Genomic DNA, 21485 nt, shown 5'->3' with positions numbered 1-21485 from the left:
TCACAATTTCTGGAAGCCTTCTTCAGCTCCGACCCCCTCTCTGGCTACGCTGCCACCAGGCCAGCTGCCCCCGCAGGGCACAGACCACGCTGAGTTACAAGGGACTAACCAGGGCTCCCACGTCCTGTGATTGTTTCTTGGGAGAGCGGCCGCAGGCTGGCCCTGGCCGTCCCTGCCTTTCACAGGATCTGAGGTTGGGAGGGATAAGGGGGGCTTCAGTACCCCGCCCCGTCCACCGTGGGGCCCTTACCCGCATGGGACTGCATGTGCTCCAGCAGGTTGTTGTAGAACTGGAACTGGATTCCGCAGGCGCCGCACGTGTAGGGCTCTGCAGGGAGAAACGGAGCAGCCGTTTTAGGGGCAGCACAAACCCAGATGCCTTTCTGCTGGGCCGCAGGCAGCTTTGGAACTGGGCACCCAGACACACATGGGGGCTGTGCACTCACGGTTCTGGGCCTGTCTGTCCCCCTGTCACTAGCTAGTGAGGGAGAGGCTTGCGGGGGGGGTGGAGGAGCAATGGAGAGAGGAAGACTGGCAGATAAAGACCGCCGGGTGCAGTCAAGCGGCATTTATCGAGTGCTCACTGTGTGCCACACTGTTCTGGGCGCTGGGGATAACACTAAGGGACCAAGAGCTCTCTCAGGGCGGAGACCACGTCTTATTTGTTCCACAGCCCACCTCTCAGCCGGTGGAAGCACACAGACGGCAGTTTGCTGAGTGAACAAATGAATGAACGTATGAATGAACCAAAAACAACATAATGGACATGGAGGGCAGTAAAGAGGAGAGAAGGGGTGAGAGAAAGGGTGAGAAGTGGAGAAACACAGAAGAGATAGAGAAGCAGGGATAAGACAGGAAAGGGAAGAGGAGCGGGCCGGAGGGCGGCAAGAGTGAGAGCACAGAGGAATGGGAGCATGCGTGCCCAACAGAGGGACGCGGAAGGAAAAAGAGAGAGAGAAGAGAGCAAAAACGAGTAGGGAAAAGAGAGCAGGAGGATGGCGGAGATGCGCTCGGAAGAGGCGTCCTGAGGCTGCCCCCGTGAGCAGGAAGGGGAGGCTTTGTTCCAGCAGGGCTGGGGGTGGCAGAGTCAGGCCGCCCATGGTCACAGCTCTGCCCGACACCTGTCCAAACTCCTCCACCCGCCTGGGCTGGGTCTCCCTGTGCCTCCACCTCCTCCACCTGGGTCTACCTGGGAGGGCGGCCCAGGTCTGATGTTCTGGGGAGGTCCCGAAAGTGTGGCTGGCTGAGTTCATTCCCTGCCCTGCCTCGCCCTCTCCAGCCCCCCGACGGGACCATCACTTACTCTGTAGGAGAGGGAAAGGATTGGAAATCAGGGGACTTGCAGTTTCTGCAAAAGAGAAACAGTTTAGCTAAGTCTCTTCTGGTTCTGGTGCTCGGAGATGACAGTCATTACTTCTGTCCTTAGGAGGTAGTGAGCCAGATGGGCTCTCGGAGGAGGAGGGGGCAGCTGGGGTGGGGCTGGGGCACGGGCAGGGCGAGATCAGCCGGGGCCATCCCTCCAGGACACCCACAACTTTCAAAAAGTGAGCCCGCAGAGCACTAAGGAGAAAATATCCACGTGTGGCTGCCTGGTTCAGGACAGGGAGCTGGGAGCTGCTTCTAGGTCCTGGCACCGGCGTGGTACTGTCTGGCACCAGACACCAGAGCGGCCAAGGGAGGGCTGCGCTTTGAGGGCTTCTGTCTGCTGGCAGCTCCCCGCGCTTCCCGGCGTTGTCAGGTGCGCCTCACAGGCAGGAGGCGGCAGAACGGGGCCAGACGGACTACGCCGGGAATCCTGGCTCCACCACTCACAAGCTGGGGACCTGGGGCAACAATCAACCTCTCCTGAGCCTCTGTTTCCTCATCCCAAAAGTGGGGATAACAGTAACACTGACCCTCACTGGGCTGCGGTAAGGATGAAAACAGGTTAAGACACACACAGCTCTGAACACGTGCCAGGCACACAGTAAGCGCTCAATAAATGGTGGCTGCCGGCGGGGGCAGCGCTTCACACCGTCATTCCCGATTCTGAACATCGGCTCTGGTGGAAGGACAGCCAGGGGGCGCAGCCTGGCTGGCTGAGAACAAAGGCTCCCGGGAGACCGCGGTTTCGGTCCTGGCTCTGCTGCTTATTCCCGTGTGGCCTTGGGCCAGTCACTCCAGCTCTTTAAGGCTCACCTTTTGGAGGGGCTGAGTGGGTTATAGTTTCCAAAAGGATGAAGCAGTTTGGAAAAGTCGACATGCTCTCTACGGTTTAAAGGATCGTGGCAACATTCTCGGGGCCCCCACGGCACACCTCACTCCCTTCCTCGGAGCACTTATTCATCAAATCACTTGGTTTACTTAAAAAAACAACCACCGGGCTTCCCTGGTGGCTCAGTGGTTGAGAATCCGCCTGCCAATGCAGGGGACACGGGTTCGAGCCCAGGTCTGGGAAGATCCCACATGCCGCAGAGCAGCTAGGCCCGTGAGCCACAACTACTGAGCCTGCACGTCTGGAGCCTGTGCTCCGCAACAAGAGAGGCCGCGACAGTGAGAGGCCCGCGCACCATGATGAAGAGTGGCCCCCGCTCGCCGCAACTAGAGAAAGCCCTCGCACAGAAACGAAAAACCCAACACAGCCAAAAATAAAATGAATAAATAAATTAATTAAAAAAACAAAAACAAACAAACAAACAAAAACAAAAAACAACCACCTCCAAAACAGCCTACCACGTGAGTGTGTAAACTCTGCAGGGCACCCTCTGAATATTCCCCACCACAGGGACGTGTGTGCCGTTCCCATTCCACAGCAGAGGTGAAATTGAGAGGCGAGCTCAAGTCACCAGCTTGTAGATGGTGGAGCTGGGGTCGAGCCTTGGCTGGAGCTCAGATCACTGTGAGGAAGCCCGCATGTGCAAGTCTGCGCTCCTGGATGTTTCATAAAGCCCCTGACTGGCGGCCAAGCCACGTGCATCATCTGTCTGCACCCAGGCAGTGCCCAGCACGGTGCTGAGCACAGGCCAACATCTAATCTGGTGAATTAAACTTTAATTGAGCAAGAAAGTGAGTGATGGCTTACCTTAGTATAAAGGAAGTATCAAAATCTTTTTTACACCCTGCCCTGGCTGGCACTATGCAGACCAGCTTGCTGTGCCTTTCTCGGGCAGAGGCTGCTTGTGATCACGCATGGCTCTGCCAGGTTGGCCCCAGGTCTGGCTAGGGACAGTGGCTTTTGGCTGCTCTAAGGTGCTCTAGGGCTCCGCTAGAGTCCTGCAGGAGGCAACCACCAGGGGGCGCCAAAACACCACTGGGAACCTCAGGCAAGCCTACTTGGGCTGGTAGGAGCTGGAAGGGAACCTTTGGATGTTCCCAGGTCCAAAAGGGGACCAGAACTTGGGGCCTCCGGCTCTTAGGCCACAGCTCTCTCTACTGTACCCGCTTTGCTTCTTCTGGGAAAAAAAAAAAAAATGGCTGTGATGTTCATCCTATAAACACAGCAATGGCTCAAAGGGGGCCGTCCGAGTCAGTGTATCACACAGGTCATGGGGCAGGGGAGTTCCTCTCTCCATGGGGAAGAGACAAAGAGGATCCATCGTCCTGGAGATGCTCCTGAGGCCCGGAGGGATGTCCCTGAACAAAGGGCCCCTCCCGCTTCCGCTGGGCTCTGGCCGCCCTGTAATTCTCTGCCCTCAGCCTCCTCCCAAAACCCTGCCCCATCACACACCACAAAGATCCCGGAGCGGATTGAGGCGGCAGCACAGGGTGACCGTCATGGGGCACACTCACCGCTGGAGTTTTGGGAACTGCTATTCGTCTCTTCAAAGTGGTTTTGTGCTTTGCCTTCTACCCTCCGACTGAAAGCGCTTTCTGCTGGGTGGGGAGAGGAGAGAGCAAGGAAAAACCACGGTGACTGGTCAGCAACAGGGCCAAAGGGAGGCGCATGCCAGAGGGGGCTTGGGAGGCCAGGGACGTGGGAACCGCCCTGGCCCCTGGGCTAGGTGAGTGCCTGAGGCTTTATGCTGGGGAACCAGCAGAGCGATGGGCTCCAGAACCCCAAACCCCAAACCTGCAGCTCCTCAGGCTCACCTGAATTGCCTGATACCTTGTCAGGATCCCAGGAGGCCCCCGACAGTGCCCAGGGTGGGTGGAGGTCCAGGCACGGGGGGGATGTGTGTGGGATGTGGGCACACTCATGAGCTCCAACTGATCGAGGAGATGGCACACAGGCCAGGGTCTCCCATCTCTGACCCCTGGGGAGCCACACGTGACACTAAGTAATCTGGATCTGCCACTCGCTACTTGCTCTGCCAGATTCTGCTGACACAGGCCCCGCCAAGGAGCAGGGAGGGTGACAGACTGTTTTCTGGCGGTGGCTCTGGCAGAGCAGGAGGGCCAGAGAGCAGAAGGGGTCCCTGGGTGGTAGAGAAGTCATGATAGGCTGAGCCGGGGTAGCCCCACACCCTGGGAGGCCAAAGACCAGGTGAGGTCTGCTCGGGGTTCATCGGGGGCAAGGGACTGGCTCCCTGAGTGATTCTGGGGTGTCTCCACTGATGCGCCTTCCTGAGTGGCTCGCCTTCTCCCAGAACTCTCTGTGAACGCCGGAGTCAGAGAAAGGGTCCAACCAGGTGGGAAACACCAACGTTCTGTCTCGAATGTCTGAGTCAGAAGGTGACGGCTTTTCCAAGCTGCTCATTGGGGATGCTGGATGCACCAGGATATAAAGGCTTCTGGGAACAAGTCAATCTGGGATGAGCAGTTACCCAGCAGCCTCTTTCTTACGGAGAAACAGCCTGCATGAGGGTATCAAAGGCTCTGAGAAGTTCCCCCGGAGAGAGACCCATCTAGCTTCACTGAACCCAACCTTCTTCCGAAATATAATCGGCCACTGAAGCCCATTTAAAAATATGAGATTCGTTAACATCCTTCAAAAATGGTGATTCTGGGAACCCACTTTGGGAAATGCCATTGTCACCCAGGCCACCCTATGCCAGGAGGGCAAGCGCTCAGACTATGGGGGCCGGGGTTCCAGACGATCACTGGGGTGATGGGAAAGGAAGCCACAGGTGGCTCCTACAGGCCCTACTCAATTCCCCTGCCCCCGACTCTGACAGTGCTTCCTGATGCAGCCTCCTTTTTGCAGAGGCTGTTGACAACATCACACACAAGACCCTCTCTTCTAACTGTGTCTGTAAAATGTCTGGACTGAGAGCTACACATCTGCCCACTTCAAGATCCCATCTGTAAATTGGCAAAGAAAGCCCCTCAATTCTTTACCTAGGAAAAACGGGGGGACTCTTATTTACGAAGCACCTACTATGGGCCAGGCACTGGTCCAGATGCTTTACATCCACATAATCCTCCAATCACCCTATGAGGTCCACGCTGTCATTCCCATCTTATAGGTGAAAACCCAGAGAGAGTGAGGTTGTCAAGTTCCTGGGGCTGGCTAAGCTCCTAACCCTTGAAGACGGCAGAATAAGGAGATTTCATTCTTGGGACAGATGCTTCCTTTTTAAAAAGGGCTTTAAAGGGGCAGGGAAGTGGTTCCTTTCTCCATCTTAACCCTCATGCATGCAAGGGATGGTTACCCATCTGTGGAGGATTTTCGTGCAGCCTGACCAACATATTGGTACAATTCAGCACAACTAAGGTTACAAACTCTTATAATTAGCCTCCTCTGGCTCAGCTGATAAAGCAGATTTTGTTCAGCTATCCCTGCTATAGGCACCTCTGGCTGAAAACCAGCGAGCGGCTCCACAGGGGACATCCCCGCGCAGGCACACACACACACACACACACACACACACACACACACACGCACGCACGGGAGCGGCTGCCTATTCTAGCATGATGGGGGCAGTGATGACTTCCAGCTCCAACACGCAGGCTCCGGCTCACAACCTGGTGTCCCCTGACCTGCGCAGCTAGTAATCCAGGTGTGACGCCCACCACAAGTCTTCCTTCCAGGTCACATAAAGGCAGCCAGAGGCAAGCCCCATCGCTTGCTGATGCTTACTTGGTGACTCTGGGATCTGAGAGCTGCCACAGACCACACAGGCCCTACAGGCAGTTCTCTGCAGAAACTGCAGATGCAAAAACTCCCAGCCACAAGGTCGAGAGTAAAATCAAGACCTGAAAGCCGTGATCCCATTATTTAGTTGAGCCAGTATCTACCACCAATAAGTTCGTGATGACCAGCCTGTTTAACTGATTTATAACTACTGTTGCCAAAAAACAATGGCTACTAGCTCTTCTCTACACAGTAGCTGAAAACCATTACCTTCAAAGTGGATTAACTACTTACTCTCCTTTCGGGAGATCTAAGCACAATAAGCACAGCTTCAAACATTTTTAAGAACCACATCCTTGCTCCTGATCAGCCTTCTGAACCAGAGTAAAGGCGAGCACAACTCATCACGTGGCTGTAATCGGTCCAGCCCCCTGGTTCATTTGAGTGAGTTCTCAGTTTGATCACTTGTACATTTAATGGATAACTTTGGGCCTCTTAAGGGCATCTGAAAGGCCCGTAGTCCCAGAATGACCAAGTCATCACTCTACCCTACATCCCACGTATCTAGGCAGGAGGCCCAAGGCTCTTTCCATCCGGTGTGAATCAGGATTCCTGATTAGCTGGTACTCAGCACACAGTGTGTCTTATCAGTTTTCCCCGATAACTGCTAAGAAATGGCTGGTGTGCACCTTTCACTGCCTGTTCACCCTTCCAGAGTCTGAGCCCTTTCTGCGTAGACTCAGACAACACTGGAGCGGGCATCTGCTGGCTTCCTGCTGGGCTATGGCTCGTGGAGGGGTTGCCTGAACAGTGAGGTAGAGGGAGGCCAAGAGAACAGAGCTCCCAGCCAAACACTCTTCTTCACGGAGAGCAGCTCTTCGTAGAAATGAGTTTTTAGACTGGGTTTTCTGAAAAATGGGGGATGCAAACTCATGCCAAGAGGGTCCAGGCAGGTGAGGTAAATGGATGAACTGGGCTGGATGTGAGACAGACAACAGTGTGATCACAATGAGACATGGCACCTGCCACGTGGCCACTGTACTGGGGAGGCAGGAGGGAGCGGTGGGGACTGTGGAAAACGGGAGAGCACACGCTCTACTGAAGGAGGCAGCTGTGGCTCGGCCCCAAGGCAATTGCTGCCCTGAGGAAAGTGGGCCCAGGACTGCCAGATCTGACTTTTCAATGTAAGCTAGAAATCAAAAGTTTCATACAAAAATCTCTTAATGTTCAAATGTTGGCAATTAATTTAAAAGAATTTAAAACCCCTTAGGCCATGACTTGGGGAGAAAAATATTCTCCTACTTAAAAAAATTAGTTTGCAAACCATCTTGTACAACCCTCTGATTTAGGGTAAGAAAACCTAGACTCAGAGAGGCTAGGTGGCTTGCCGTGGTCACAGAGCCAGCCTGAGGCAGAGCCGGGACCCAGATTCGTCCCAGAGAGCTAGGGACCACCACCCTCGCTCTTGCAAGGGAACAATGACCCCGGGCACAGCTGTGGCAGGTGGGGAGAAGGGTGGGGAGTGGAGGAAGTGTGAGGGTAACATAGGCCATTGGTACCTGCAGTTGCCTTGCTTGCCGGAGATCCCGAATTTGGAGTGCGGAACGTCGGGGTTTGGGTGGCTGGAGGGGTGCGGTGTAAGAGGGTGGCGCATCGGACCACGGAGGCCGGAGCCTTTTTCCCCGACTGGTTCGTCTGGGTCTTCGCTGCCACGAAGCGTGGAGACGGGGAGACCTCTGGATGCGAACACTCAGAGCCCGTGTCTGGATCGTCCGGTGGCTCCCACCCGGGGGCGGTACCTGAGAGGGTCACGCTCTCAGTTGCCGAGGGCGCTTGGAGCCGACCAAGTACGTGGCCTCTCGGGCCACAGACCCCTACGCTCAAGGGCCAAAACTTCTTGGTCCAGAGAGAGCAAGGGCTCTGGCTCCCACCTGGAGCCTGAGAAAGTCTGGGAGTCTAGAACCTTCCCCTGCTTCTCCTCAAGGGAAGCCTGATCGCCAGCTCACACTCAGCATTACCTGGAGGGCACTAACCAGCCCACTGGCTGGGTCACTCATAACGCTTGACCAACCCAGGCTCTGCGTGTCTAAGAACTCGGCCTGTGACCCGTGCTTGGGGCACTTGCATTAGTCAACCCAGGCTCAAATGCATTTTCTAAAATGTTGACTCCTAAGCCTCTTTTCCTTCCAATGCAGGCTGGCTCAGCAGTAATGATAGACGACAGAGAGGCAGAGACGTGTGGGGTTGATTGATGGGGGAGGGGAAGAGCAGAGGGCCCAATGTCGCCCCACGGTTTTAGAGGAAGGGGCTCGTGGCGCTCCTGGGCACTGCCTGGGATTGACAATCTCAGGGGACAGTGCTCGACCCAATGCCTGACGCTTTAATGGAAATCAGTGCAGCAGCTCCCTGGTGGGGTTAGGGGCAGCTTGTGTCACCATTTCCCACACCTCCTGCCTCCCTTGCCCGCCTTCTCTGCAGAAGCTGGAGTTACTGAGAACAGGGGTGGGGGGCCCTGACCCTCAGCGGGTCTCCAGCTTGGCTGGTCTCAGGTGGCAGCCTCCTGCACGCTGCCCGGAGACGTAGTTACCGGGGTGGCAAGCCCGTGAATGTGGCCACAGTGTCACCTTCCAACCGAAAGGGGAGGCAGTGGTTTCACTCAACTGCAACTCTTCCCGGAGGGCAAGAGTGGACCAGATGGCAAGAGAAGGGACCCCTCCGGGGCTGACCGGGGGCTCATGGAACCCACCGGCACTGGGAACATCTCGAGGGCACCACCTTGCCACAGAGCCTGGCCGGAGCCTGGGAAGGACCCTGCCCTGCTGCCTGCCTCAGGGGCAGAGGAGAGACCTTCTTACACCCCTGCTCCCAGGGCAGTGTCCATCCTGGGCACCAGACGCTGCGCCTACGGCTCTCATAGCCAAAATAAACGGGCGCTCCCTGACCCTCCACCTCTGCCCACTCCTGGCCAGTGAGGAAGCCCAGGCCCAGAGACGCAGGAGTCAGGGCCTTGTTCAAGGTCACACAGGACCCGAGGCCCTGAGGTGAGCTCAGAGGACTCAGGCTGGCCCCCCTTGTCCCTTTGGGATGGTCGCTGCCTTTCCACCTCAGTAGCGGCCAGATGCCAGGAGCTGGGGATGGGGAGTCCTTTGGTCGTGGCCCCGTAAGCAAGCCCTCACCTGCCCCACTCAAGCCCCAGGAGGAATCCCCCAGGCTCAGTCTGCGGAGAACACAGGTATCCCTCGCTACTCCTCTTCCCCGCCACCCCACTCTCCAGATTCTCACTTTCTCAATCAGGAACTGGATAGGGGTGGGTGGGGAAGGATACCTACACATGATCCCCCTTTCTCCCTCCCTCCCTTTCAGAGTGAAGGACCTTGAAGGTCCTGAGTTCAACCAGAAGAGTGGCTCATCTCACAATTCTCAATTTTTTTTTCCTTAGCCATAGGATAAACCTACACATCAAACTTTGAGGGAGGCGTCCAGCATCCCATTTCTGATTTCTCCCCTGTCTCCCTGAAGCACAGTTTGGGGACCACAGCTTGTGGTTCACTGTTTAACAGAACCAGCACTGAGTGTGCGGTGAGCCTGACCCACCTCTGAATCCCAGGTCTGTCACCTCCAGCTTCTGTGGTCTTGGACTCTTTACTTCCCCTCTTGGCCTCAGTTTTCCCACCTCACCTCCACTGATGAGAGCAGGACACCCATCTCTGCACTACCAACCTCACAGGGATTTTGTGAGAATCCACACAGGTCACGGTAGCACCTTGAATGGTAAACTACTCTTCAAGTGTAAATAGTTATTAATGGTATGTTTTAGGAACAAGGAAACCAAGGCCCAGAATGGTTAATAAGTTTACAGCCACACAGAAAGTTAGTGCCAGGATGGGACGGGGGCTCAAGCCTGCCAGCTTCTCAAGGAGGTCTTTGCACAGGCCATGTGGTCCCCTTAGGCACTAACACACCCCCGGGCACCTGGGCACAAGGGACAGAGAATTTCTGAGCAATAAACAGAGCATGTTGCTTCCCCTCTTAGGCCTCGTCTCCACCTGCAGAATGTTTTCTAGGAGACCCTCTGGATCAGATCTTTTCATGGTCTGTGACCCTGCTGTCAAAATCCTGGCATTCTGTGTGGGAAAGCCCCTCCTTCCCTGTGGCAGGGAGCTCAGGACACCCAAAAGCACATGATACAGTAAACCCTCGGGCATCACCTGCTTGCCCTGGACCCTTGCCTGGGACCTGCCCACTCCTTGCCCTCTCAGTCTACCCCTCTCTCTTCCAAGTTTCATGGCCTTTGCTCATGGTATTCCCTCTGCCTGGAATGTTCTTCCCTCCAGTTTCTGCCTGGATCACTACTGCTGGTCCTACATACCTCCACCTAAACATCACTTCCTCTGGAAGCCCTCCCTGATACCCAACCTGGTCATTTATCTTTCAGTCGCCTCCCTTCTTCCCTTCCAAGATCTGACTGCCACCAATCATGACCCATGGTGTGATCTTCGATCAATGTCTTTTTCCCCGTTACCCTGTATGTTCCGTGGGGGTAGGGACTCTGCCACTTTGGCCCAACTATGCACTCAGTGCCTGGCACATTCCCTAGCACACAGGAAGTGCTCAACAGATATTGTGGAACCAGGAATCAACGCACGAATGGCTCAGAACCACTTAAACAGAGCACATTAAAGATGGGATGCCCAAGAGAGGGCACAAGAAGCTTCTCACATGTTATCCTCCCACTGGTACCAAGGGTATAAGGCAGCTAGGGACAAAGAGGCTCAAGAGAGGTACGGGCACCACGCCAGGGTCACAGAGGAGATCAGTGCCGAGCCAAGATAAACTTCCCAGGCTCCTAACTCATTTCACTCAACCTTTTGCTCCATCTGTTGACCTCCTCACATGGAATGTTATCAGGCTGATATTCCTACCTGGGTTCTCACTGAGAAAGGAAGAAAGCATTCCAGACTGGCAGACTGGCCTAGTAAGAAAGGTATGAGATATTTATACATAAGAGATATTAAAAATAAGATAGCACGTGGTCTCTTCTTTCTGTAAAGCTGAAAATTTAACTGGAACAAAAATTCAGAGACTATAAGGATTCAAGAAAGGTAACCATGCAGCTGAGAGGCAGGGAAGACCAGAGGATTTCCCTGAAACCTTTAACGCGGTAGAGGGGAGTAGAAACGCATTGGAGGCAAAAGGGAATAGGGTGCTCAAAGGCTAGAGGAGGGAATGCAAGGGAGATGTTATGCAAGAGGAATCTAATTTGTGAACCGCTGCTCACAGATTTTAGTCTTAGAAAGAGAACTGGAGACCTTACACTTCTGGACATGATGGTATGTATACCTGGTACAGGACTAGCCCTCCTCCAGATTCAACTGTAAAGCTGGACAAAATGCATGGAACAAGAATTTTCAGACTCTGAATGTAGATGATGCAAGACTGCGATTCATGAAAGAAGACCTGCTGTGAGCCCCAGGATCACCCCAGCTCTCTGCTAGGATAGACCCTCTGAACCACAGCACAGAGGTGGAGCTTGAAGGATGCACTTCAATCTCACTGATCTGAGAGACAGTGATCAGAGTTCAGGGCTTCTGAGGCAGCTGGAGTTTACAGGGAAGAATAACAAAGAGGAGGAAATTGTGCAAAAAAACAACTCCAGAAATGCGCAGAGGGGTCCCTTGAAGTCTTTGGCTGAACACCAAACTGTATTTGTGCAGAGGGAGCCTCTGTAAAGACTGGCAACCAATAGCTGCTGGGGGCGGGGGGAGTGGGGCAGGGAGCTGATTGAAGATTCAGAGGTGGCAAAAGGCAAGGAGATGTCTGAGTTCCACCTGCCAGAGGAGAGATCTTGCTGAATACCTCCAGCATTCAGTTGAGACCCAGAAAAGCCATGCCTCAGAAGGATTACTCTAACCCTAGAATAAGGACTGCTCTGGAACTGCCCTAACACAGCTTTAAAACAAGGCTTTGAAGTATCAAGTTGATCTGTAAGTAGATTAACTGCCTGCCAGAACAAAATTCAACACTTTTTAGAAGAAGACAACAAAATCCACACACTCAACAACATAGCATGCATCCACAATGTGCAGCACAGAATAAAAATTTATTTGTTAGGTGAAGCAGGAAAATGTGAGTAATAATCAAGAGGAAGAAAATCAATAGGAACATAAAGAAATGACAGGGATGATGGCATTAGCAGACAAGGACCTTAACACAGCTATTATAAATATGGTCAAACATTTAAAGGATAATATGAATATAATGAAAGAAACAATGTAAAAAGGAACCAAGTGGAAATTACAGAGATGAAAAATATGATAGCTGAAATGTAAAATCATTTGATGGATATTTCTAATGAAACAAATAAGACTGTAGAAGAAAAGATCAGTAAACTTGTATACAGGACACTAGAAATTATCCAAATTGAAACACAGAGGGAAAACAAGGCTGAAAAACTGAACAGAGCTTCAATTGATCTGTAAACATCATAAAACAATCTAATATATATGTAATTAAAGTCTCAACAGGAGAAGGAAGAGATTGGGGAAGAAAAATATTTGCAGAAATACTGGCTGAAAATTTTCCAAATCTGATGAAAAATATAAACCCACTGATCTAAGAAGCTCAGTGAACCCCAAACAGGATAAACACAAGGAAAACTATACATCATAATCAAATTGCTGAAAATCAGTAATATAGAGAAATATTTAAAAGCATTCAGAGAAAAGAGACCCATTAAATACAGAATAACAATCAGAATGATCTCTGAATTCTCATCAGAAACAACATAAGCCAGAAGATAGATAAAGGAATGACATTTTTAAAATGCTGAAAGAAAAATATCTCAACCTAGAATTTCATATCCAAAGAAAATATCCTTCAAAAGAAAAGGTGAAATGAAAACACTTTCAATTAAGAGACTCTTTCATCAACAGACCTACAGTATAAGAAATGTTAAAGGAAGCTCTTCAGGAAATAAAGGAAAATCATAACATAGATTCAGATTTATAAAAAAGAAAGAAAAGTATGAAAATTTTAATATGTGGGTAAATATAAAAGGCATTTTCTTATTTCTTTAACAAATAACTGACTATATAAAGCAAAAAGAAAAATTATTGGGTTTATAACTTATGTAGATGTATATGTATCATAATAGCACAAAGGACAGGAAGGCAGTAAATAGAAGTAAGTTGTTATAAGATTCTTGGATTATGTGTGATGTGTTATAAATTCATGGTAAACTGTAATACATTAAAGATGAATGTTATAAACCACAGAGTAACCACTAAAGAAAAAGAGGTATAGCTAGAAAGCTAACAGAGGAAACAAAGAAATTCTTGATTAATATTAAAGAAGGCAAGAAAAGTAGAAAAAATGAGGAATAAGAACAGATGGGACGAACAGGAAAAATTATAATAAGATGGTAAATTTAAAATCAACCATATCAATAAATTATATTAAGTGTAAATGGATTAAACACCTCAATTAAAGAGCAGGGATTGCCCAACTGGATAAAGGAGCAAGAACCAACTATATGTACACACTTCATATATAAAGACACAGATTCAAAGGATGAAAAGAGATTTATCATACAAATACTAATCCTAAGAAACCTGAAGTGGCTATATTAATATCAAATAAAGTAGATTTCAGGACAACAGGTGTTATCAGAGATTTAAAGGGGCACTGCACAATTTTAAAAAGGGTCAATTCATCAAGACACAATGATCCTCAGTGTATGCACCTAAAAACAAAGTTTCAAAATACATGAATCAAAAATTGACAGAACTAAGGAGAGAAACAGCATATCCACAATTATCGTTGCAGATTTTAATGCTTCTCCCTCTACTTAATAGAAGAAATAGATTTTTTTAAAAAGCCTGTAAAAGTATAGAGATTTGAACATTATTAACCAACATAACCTAATTGACACTATACTCAGGGAACACTCTTCCCAACTCACTTTATGAGGCCAGCATAACTCTGATACCCAACTTAGACAAGGACATTACAAGAAAAGTAAAATACACTGCTGGTTGAAGTGTAAAATGGCATAACAGCCTGACTGTTTCTTAAAAGTTAAACTTATCATATGATCCAGACTAGGTATTTACCTAAGAGAAATGAAGGCATTTGTCCATAGGAAGACGTGTTCACAAATGTTCACAGCAGCTTTATTTATATTAGCTCCAAACTGGAAACAACCTAAATATCCATCCACAAGTAAACAGATGAAGGAAATTGTGGTATCTGCATCTAGACAGTGGAACACTACTACTCATCAATGAAAAGGAATGAACTACTGATACATATAAACATGGATGAATCTCTAAACAATTATGCTAAATGAAAGAAGCCAGACCCCACCACACACAAAAAGAGTAGATACTATAAGATTCCATATTTGCAAGATTCTAGAAAATACAAACTAATCTATAGTAATAGGAAGCAGATCAGTGCTTGCCTGGGGGTAGGGAAGTGGTGAGTGAGGGATTACAGAAGGGCACGAGGAAACTTTTGGGGGTGATAGATATGTTCATTATCTTGATTGTGGTGATGGTTTCATGGGTGCATACATAGGTCAAAACATCAAATTGTTTACTTTAAATAAGGTACTTTATTGAGTGACAGTATACTTCAATAAAGGTGTTTTTTAAAAAAAATACCAGAAATATTTATTTTCTTGATTATGAGCATGGTTAACAAACCACTGATTGAATCTGGGGCACTATCCTAATCCTAGGACTGTAGTTCCCTGCCACTGAAGGGTCAGTTTGGGGAGTGATATTAAAAGCCAGGTAAAATTCTAGGGAATTTTAGATAGATGTAATCAGAAAACACATGCTTGAAAGCAAATTAACTCTACAAACTGCCCTAGGTCTCAAAGCAATTTAGATGCCTTTCCAAGAAAAAGAAGCTCAAAAAAAGAAGTCATTCTTCTGGAAAAGAAGAAACATCCCAACACTGTAATGTCCTTTAGTTCATTTCATGGTTTTCTGATAGTCAATGTATTTTAATAAAGAACAGACATGGTGACTTATTTTTTTTTAAAAGTCAATCCATGTAATTTACCACATTATCAGAATAAAAGATAAGAATCATAGGATCATCTCAATAGATGTAGAAAAAACACCTAACACCAATTTATGATAAAAACTTTCAGTAAATTAGAAATAGAAGGTAACTTCCTCAACTGACAAAGGGGCATCTATGAAAACCTATTTTAGCTAACATAATACTTAATGATGAAAATGATCATACTTAATGATGAAAAACTGAACCCTATGATTGGGAACTAGGCAGAGATATCCACACATTTCATTTATTCAGCACTGAACTGGAGGGTCCTAATCAGCATAATGGGGAAGAAAGAGAATAATAAAAGGAATACAGATTAGAAAAAAAGAAGTAAGGCTGTCTTTATTAGATGACATCAGTATGTACAAGAAAAATTCTGATAAATTTAGAAAAAAGCTAATAGAACTAATAAGTGAATTTAACAAAGTTGCAGGATACAAATTCAATATATACAAAAATCATAGCAACAAAAACTGGAAAATAAAAAAATCACAGTAGCATCAAAAAAACCCATAAAATACTTAGATATAATTTAATGAAATATGTGCAAGACCTCTGCTCTGAAAATACAAACTATTGCTGAGAGAAATTTAAATAGACCTAAACCAATGGAGAGATATACTATGTTCATGAAGTGGAAGATTGACTATTATTATGATGTCTGTTCTCCCCAGATTGGTCTATAGATTCAGTGTAATCCTAAACAAAATCCCAGTTGGATTTTTTTGTAGCAATTGGCAATAAGACTAACATTTATATTGCAAGGCAAAGTTCCTTGTTTTAAGGAAAATATTCTTAAAAATACACAAGGTTGAAAAACTGAGAGTACCTGATTTAAGACTTACAGTAAATAAGACCATGTTGGCACCAACACAGGCAAATAGATCAGTGGAACAGAAATAAACTCACACTTACTTACGCATTCAACTGATTTTCAACAAAGGTCTCAATGCAATGTAATGGAAAAAGGACAATCTTTTCAACAAATGGTGTTGGAACAACCAGACAGTCATATGGAATAAAGTTAATCTCAAATCATACCTCTCATCATTCACAAAAATTAACTTAAAATGGATCAGAGACTTAAATGTAAAAGCTGAAAGTATAAAGATTCTAAAAGATAATAAAGGAGAATATCTTCACCACCTTGAAGTAGGCAAGGATATCCTGAGTAGAACTGAGAAAACACTAACCATAAAAAAAAAATTGATAAATTAGACTTCATTAAAATGAAAAACTGCTCATCAAAAGATACTATATGAAAATCAACAGTCACACCAAAGACTGAGAGAAAATGTTCACAATATATATATTTGATAAAAACCCTGGATCTAGAATATATAAAGAACTCCTCCAATTTAACAATAAAAAGACAAACAACCCAACCAAAAAAAATGGGCAAAAGACTTAAACAGTTTCCTAAGTAAAATATACGAATGGTTAATAAGCAAATGAAAAAGTGCTCAACATCATTAGTCATCAGGAAAATACAAATTAACACCACAATGAAATACCACTACACACTCACCAGAATAGCTTCCTACCACCAAACTGTTGGCAAGAATTTGCAGCAAGTGCAACTCCCATCTGTGGCTGGTGGGAGTGAAAGGTGCTACAGTCATCTTGGGAAATGGTTTGTCAGTTCTTAAAAAGGTAAACATACTCTCCCCTATGACCTATCAATTCTACTCCCTGGAATTTATCCAAGAGAAGTGAACACAGAAATCCTAGTACAAGCATTTTCATAGCAGCTTTATTCATAATAGCCTAAAACTGGAAACAATTCAAATGAACAAGCAAATGGCTCAACAAACTGTGGTACTTGCACACAAGAGAATATTGCTCAGCAGTAAAAATAAAGAATGAACTGATATATAAAACATGTATGAATCTTAAAAACATTTTGCTAAGTGAAAGCAGTCAGACCCAAAAGAGTACATATTATATGACTCCATTTCGTTAGACCTCCTTTCAGTCAGCCTACGTCTCTCTGGATGCTCTCAGGAGACCCAGGGTCTCTCAAGGCCTGGCCCTGGGTATCACTTGATGAAGCCATCAAGTCCAGCCCCCAATTCCACATAGAACCCATGGACATACAAATATCTAGATCCAAAGGCCACTGGAGGGGCTATTTCTTGGTCAGCTTTGGAGAATCAATCCTCTGTTGCATCTAGCCTAAATCTCTCACTCTGTAACTTTAAACATAGATGATCATAGAGTCCCTAGACTTCAGTAATAAAGAAGAGATGCAGATGCAGAAAGACAAAGAGAGTTCACAATAGAGAGAACAAGAAAATAAGGAACAGAGAAAGACTAGACAGCCTTTCAGGAGAGAAGTACCTGGATGTTAGGGAAGTAATCAGGGTACACATGAAGCTCCCCTTCCTGCTGTACCATCTGACATGTGATGCAGGAGAACTTCATGGTTAAGGGTATGGGCCTGGAGGTTGCCTATCTGGGTTCTAGCCAAGCTCCTCCTCTTATTAACTCCATGACCTTATTCAACTTGTTCCAGCAAGAGCCATTTGGGGGAAGAGCAGAAACAGCACTGAAGGTTTTCTCCAAAGGCTGAAACCCAAGTTGCAGGCTGGCTTTGTAACTAACACCTAACTGTAAGTGCATTCTGCATAGCATCCCCTCTGGGCACCAGGCAGCAGGGCAGTTGCTGTTTCCCTGGAGAGCACAGGTAAGGGGCAGTTGCTGTTTCCCTGGAGAGCACAGGTAAGCAGGTACCCACACACAATTGCCCCTGTCCCTGCCCATGGAAAGCGGGATCCCCAGAGGGGTCTGAGCCAAGGAGCTCAAGCCAGCCACAGCCCTGATGCTTCAGCACCAGCACCATGAGTGGGTCAAATGATGGGTTAGTGCCCACCCAGTGTAAGCTGTGTCCTCTCTCCCCCGCATAGAACCTGGACATGTGGTGGGCACTAAATAACCCATACATGCTTAGTATGGGTGGCAGGATAGGTTCCTCTAGTTGAGCCACTGCAGATGCCTGCCTGAGGGTCTCCTTATACTGGAGATGACTGGAATCCAGACCCCTAGGCTGAAAAGACCTTGAGAGCTCCCACAGGTGGGAAACCTGAGCCCAGAGAAGGGAAGTGACAGGTCCAAGGTTACCCAGCAGTCAGGGGTCTAGCAGGATGAGAAGCTTAGCCTAGGGTTCCACCTAAGGATGGGTGCTCCCGCCCACAGGGAGACCCCTCAGTCCTGCCGCTCTGCACAGCAGGCGGGACTTCCTGGGGAAGCTACCTCCTCCACCGCCTGAGCTCTGGACACCCCTCCCTGCCCACCTGAAAGCCCTCAGGGGCCCACGTGCCTGTGCTGCTATAGCCAGTGCTCCAGGAGGGTTGGGCCTCCCCTACTCTAGGCACCTTGCACCCTGATGACCTTGCATAATCCCTTCCCCTCCCTGAACCTACATCTTCCCATCCACAGACTGTGGAGTGGGATCCCCATAGCTCTGTTGTGACAAACAAAAGCAGGGATACTCCCAAATACCTCTTAAACATCCCACCCTACTGCCCTGCAGTGTGGTTAAGCCCCGCCCTGTCAGAACTTTGGCTGAGGACTGAGGGCCCTCTTAGCTCATATACTTGGGGATCTAAGGATACAGCCCCCTCTGACATCCAAAAGGGAAGCTGGGAAATCAGCTGCATCGGGAGAATGGAAGGCCAGGATGTCCCTGTGGGAAGGATCCTTAGAACCCTTTCCCTCCCAGGCCAGGGGAGGAGGGAGAGATTGGGGGCCTGCCCAAGGCCACACACATGCCTGTGACTCCACTGGGACTAATACCCGGGGCTTCTGGGGCCGGCTTGTCACTCCTTCTGACTTCTTACCCTTTCTACCTCCAAGGGCAAAGCTGTCTTGTCTAACTGACCATCCTCTAGCCTGGGTTAGGCCCTGCACTGGTTCAGACTGAAGCTGCATTACACGGTGCTGCCTTTGGGGGTGGGGACTCAGGAACCACATGATTTGGAGGTGCTTGGAAGAGGTGAGGACAAGGCTGCTGAAGGACTTGGGTGAATGATGCCCACCCTTCCTAACCCAAAATCCACATGGGCCCAGGCCTCTGAGACCACCGGGGGAGGACTCAGGCTTTCCTGGCTTAAGGGTGGGGCTTTCCCAGCTCCTGCAGTCAGGTGGCCCCAGGTCAGACCTGGACACCTAGAGGCTGACCCAGAACAAGTTCACCTTTGCTTTCACCCTCTCCTGGCAAAACTCCAGAGCCTCAGCCTATAGCTGGCCCACCCTGCCCCCAACCAGAGAAGGTACTCACTGATGGGGGCGTGTAAGGCCACGTGCTCCTGGTAGGGCGTGTAGTACTTGTACTGCTTTCCACAGAATTCACAGGTATAATTGCCGGTTTCTGTCCAAGGAGAGAAGAGTGTGGGAATGGGTGCCTGTTCCCATCCAGAAGTAGCAGCTTGCTCCCTCCCCCCAAACCCCTCCTCATTCTGGGACCACCAACTAGAATCAGGAGTCCCCTTGAGTCAGACCGCCGGGGTTCAAATCCCAGCTCCTCTATTTCAAGCTGTGTGACTTTAGGCAAATCTATTAACCTCTCCGTGCCTCAGTTTTCCTATCTGTAAAATGGGGCAATGATAGGACCACCTTATAGGATTGCTGTGAGGATTAAATTTGTATGTCACATGCTTAGAACAGTACCTGGCACACGCTGTCCTCCTCCATCACTCCACCCCCAGGCCCCGGTGCTCAGGAAATGTGTGGTGTCCTGAGTTGACCTCCAGTGCCAACCTCTTTATCAGCCCCTTTTCAAGCCTTGCCCTCTGCAATGGCCACATGTGGGTCACCTTGTCTCCAGGACTTTCCCTGCCCCCAAACACCCCCCACCCTCTGGCAGAAGGGGTCACGTCTTCCTCTTGGGTCCCACCGAACTTCATCTTTACCTCTCTTTTGGCACTGCCTAACTTCTTTCTTCTTAAAAATTTCTGATGTAATATTGTTCACTGGGGGAAAATTATAAAATACTGATAAATACAAATACAAAATTTTAAATATAAGAGAAACTTCAATCATCTATAATCCCCCAAAAAGAGTCGCAGCTACCCCATGGGGTGGAGCATTCACCTGGCCACTTGCCCCAGACCCCACCCTGCACTCCCATCTCATCTCTCACTGACGTCAGCCGTCTGGCTTCTACGGGCCTTGAATTAGCCAGCCCTGATCTATATGCTCTTTGTAACCTGGTGCATTCAATCGACAATATTTTGTAGACATCTTGCTCAAATCAATAAACATCGATCTCTACTGCATTTATTGGCTGCCTGGTTCCCACTGGACTTTGGAATTTGCTGAGCCAGTCTCCTAAACCAGAGGACACTGAGATTGTTTCAAAATTTTTCCCTTATAAAAAAAATGCTGTGATCCATATCCTCGTAGAAATTTTTGCACATCTGCTCATTATTTTTGCACACCACTGCAAAATAAAGATTATTGTTCATAATCTTTGCACATATTTCCTCAGGATAAATTAAGGGTCTGCATTTTTAAGGCTTTTGATCACCACAGCACCAACTACTTACTGAAAGGTTGGGCCAATTTTCGCCCCCATCAGAAAGATCTCAAAATGACTGTTTCCATATACTGTAGCCAGCATTAAGTACTATCATCTTCTTACTATGCCTGATAGGGAGAAATACATTGCACTGCTGGTTTTATTTTCCATTTCTTTGAGTTCTAAGGAAGCTGACTATTTTTGAGGATTAATGAACTACAGTTTTTCTTTTGTGACCTTCCTATTTGTGTTTACAGTCAATGTTTCTATAGGCATGTTTACCTTTTTAAAATTGCTAAGAACTCTATAGATTAAGGGCATCAACATTTCGTTCGACATGTTACAAGTATCTTTTCTCAATTGGTTTCTTAGTCTGTTTATGTTCTTTTCTTGCAATATAGAAGCTTTAAATATTTTGGTAGCTAAATAATTTTTGTTAACTGATTCATGACCACTGGTAAAGATATATTATTGCTCTTTGTAGGCTCTGAAGTTGTTAGATCAGCTGTATTAATTGTATTATTCAAACTCTATATAACCTTTATTTCTCTCCTTGCTCTGTCAAAGACTAAATGTTGTGATCAATCCTTCCAGTTCATTGTGTTTCTGAATTTATTTTGTATATTTAGATATAATGTTGTTTGATGCAGATAGGCTCATGAGATCAAAACCTCCACCTTGAACCATATCCTTTGTTAACATTACACTATTTTCTAACACAGCAGTTCTCAAAGCGTGGTCCCTGGGCTAGTGGCATCAGCATTGCCTGGGAACCTGTTAGAAATGCAAATTCTCAGCACTTTTTTGAGACATTCTGAAAGAAAAATCCTAAGGATGGGATCCAGCAAACTGTGTTTTAACAGGTCCTGAAGAAAATCCTCAAGTGTTAGAAAGTTAAGA

At 47.9% G+C, this 21485-nt stretch overlaps 1 protein-coding gene across 9 annotated transcripts in view; it reads right to left on the bottom strand.

Annotated features, from left to right (window-relative positions):
* ZNF618 (zinc finger protein 618) overlaps positions 1–21485 on the bottom strand; it is a 185024-nt gene that overhangs the window by 21830 nt on the left and 141709 nt on the right. For 2 of the 9 annotated variants that reach the window (XM_059925422.1, XM_059925424.1), the window contains 6 exons: positions 19978–20037; positions 19347–19436; positions 7552–7791; positions 3769–3852; positions 1304–1348; positions 251–328 (listed from right to left, as the gene is read on the bottom strand). In XM_059925422.1, coding sequence (XP_059781405.1) covers positions 251–328; positions 1304–1348; positions 3769–3852; positions 7552–7791; positions 19347–19436; positions 19978–20037 — 597 coding nt within the window. The remainder of the gene's footprint in view (positions 1–250; positions 329–1303; positions 1349–3768; positions 3853–7551; positions 7792–19346; positions 19437–19977; positions 20038–21485) is intronic. The other 7 variants (XM_059925423.1, XM_059925425.1, XM_059925429.1 and 4 more) reach the window with 7 other exon arrangements.

This window comes from Balaenoptera ricei, chromosome 6 (assembly GCF_028023285.1).
Source record: "Balaenoptera ricei isolate mBalRic1 chromosome 6, mBalRic1.hap2, whole genome shotgun sequence".
NCBI classification, from domain to species: domain Eukaryota; kingdom Metazoa; phylum Chordata; class Mammalia; order Artiodactyla; family Balaenopteridae; genus Balaenoptera; species Balaenoptera ricei.
The sequence above is the reverse complement of the archived record's forward strand: the minus strand, read 5'-3'. Positions and strand labels throughout refer to the sequence as shown.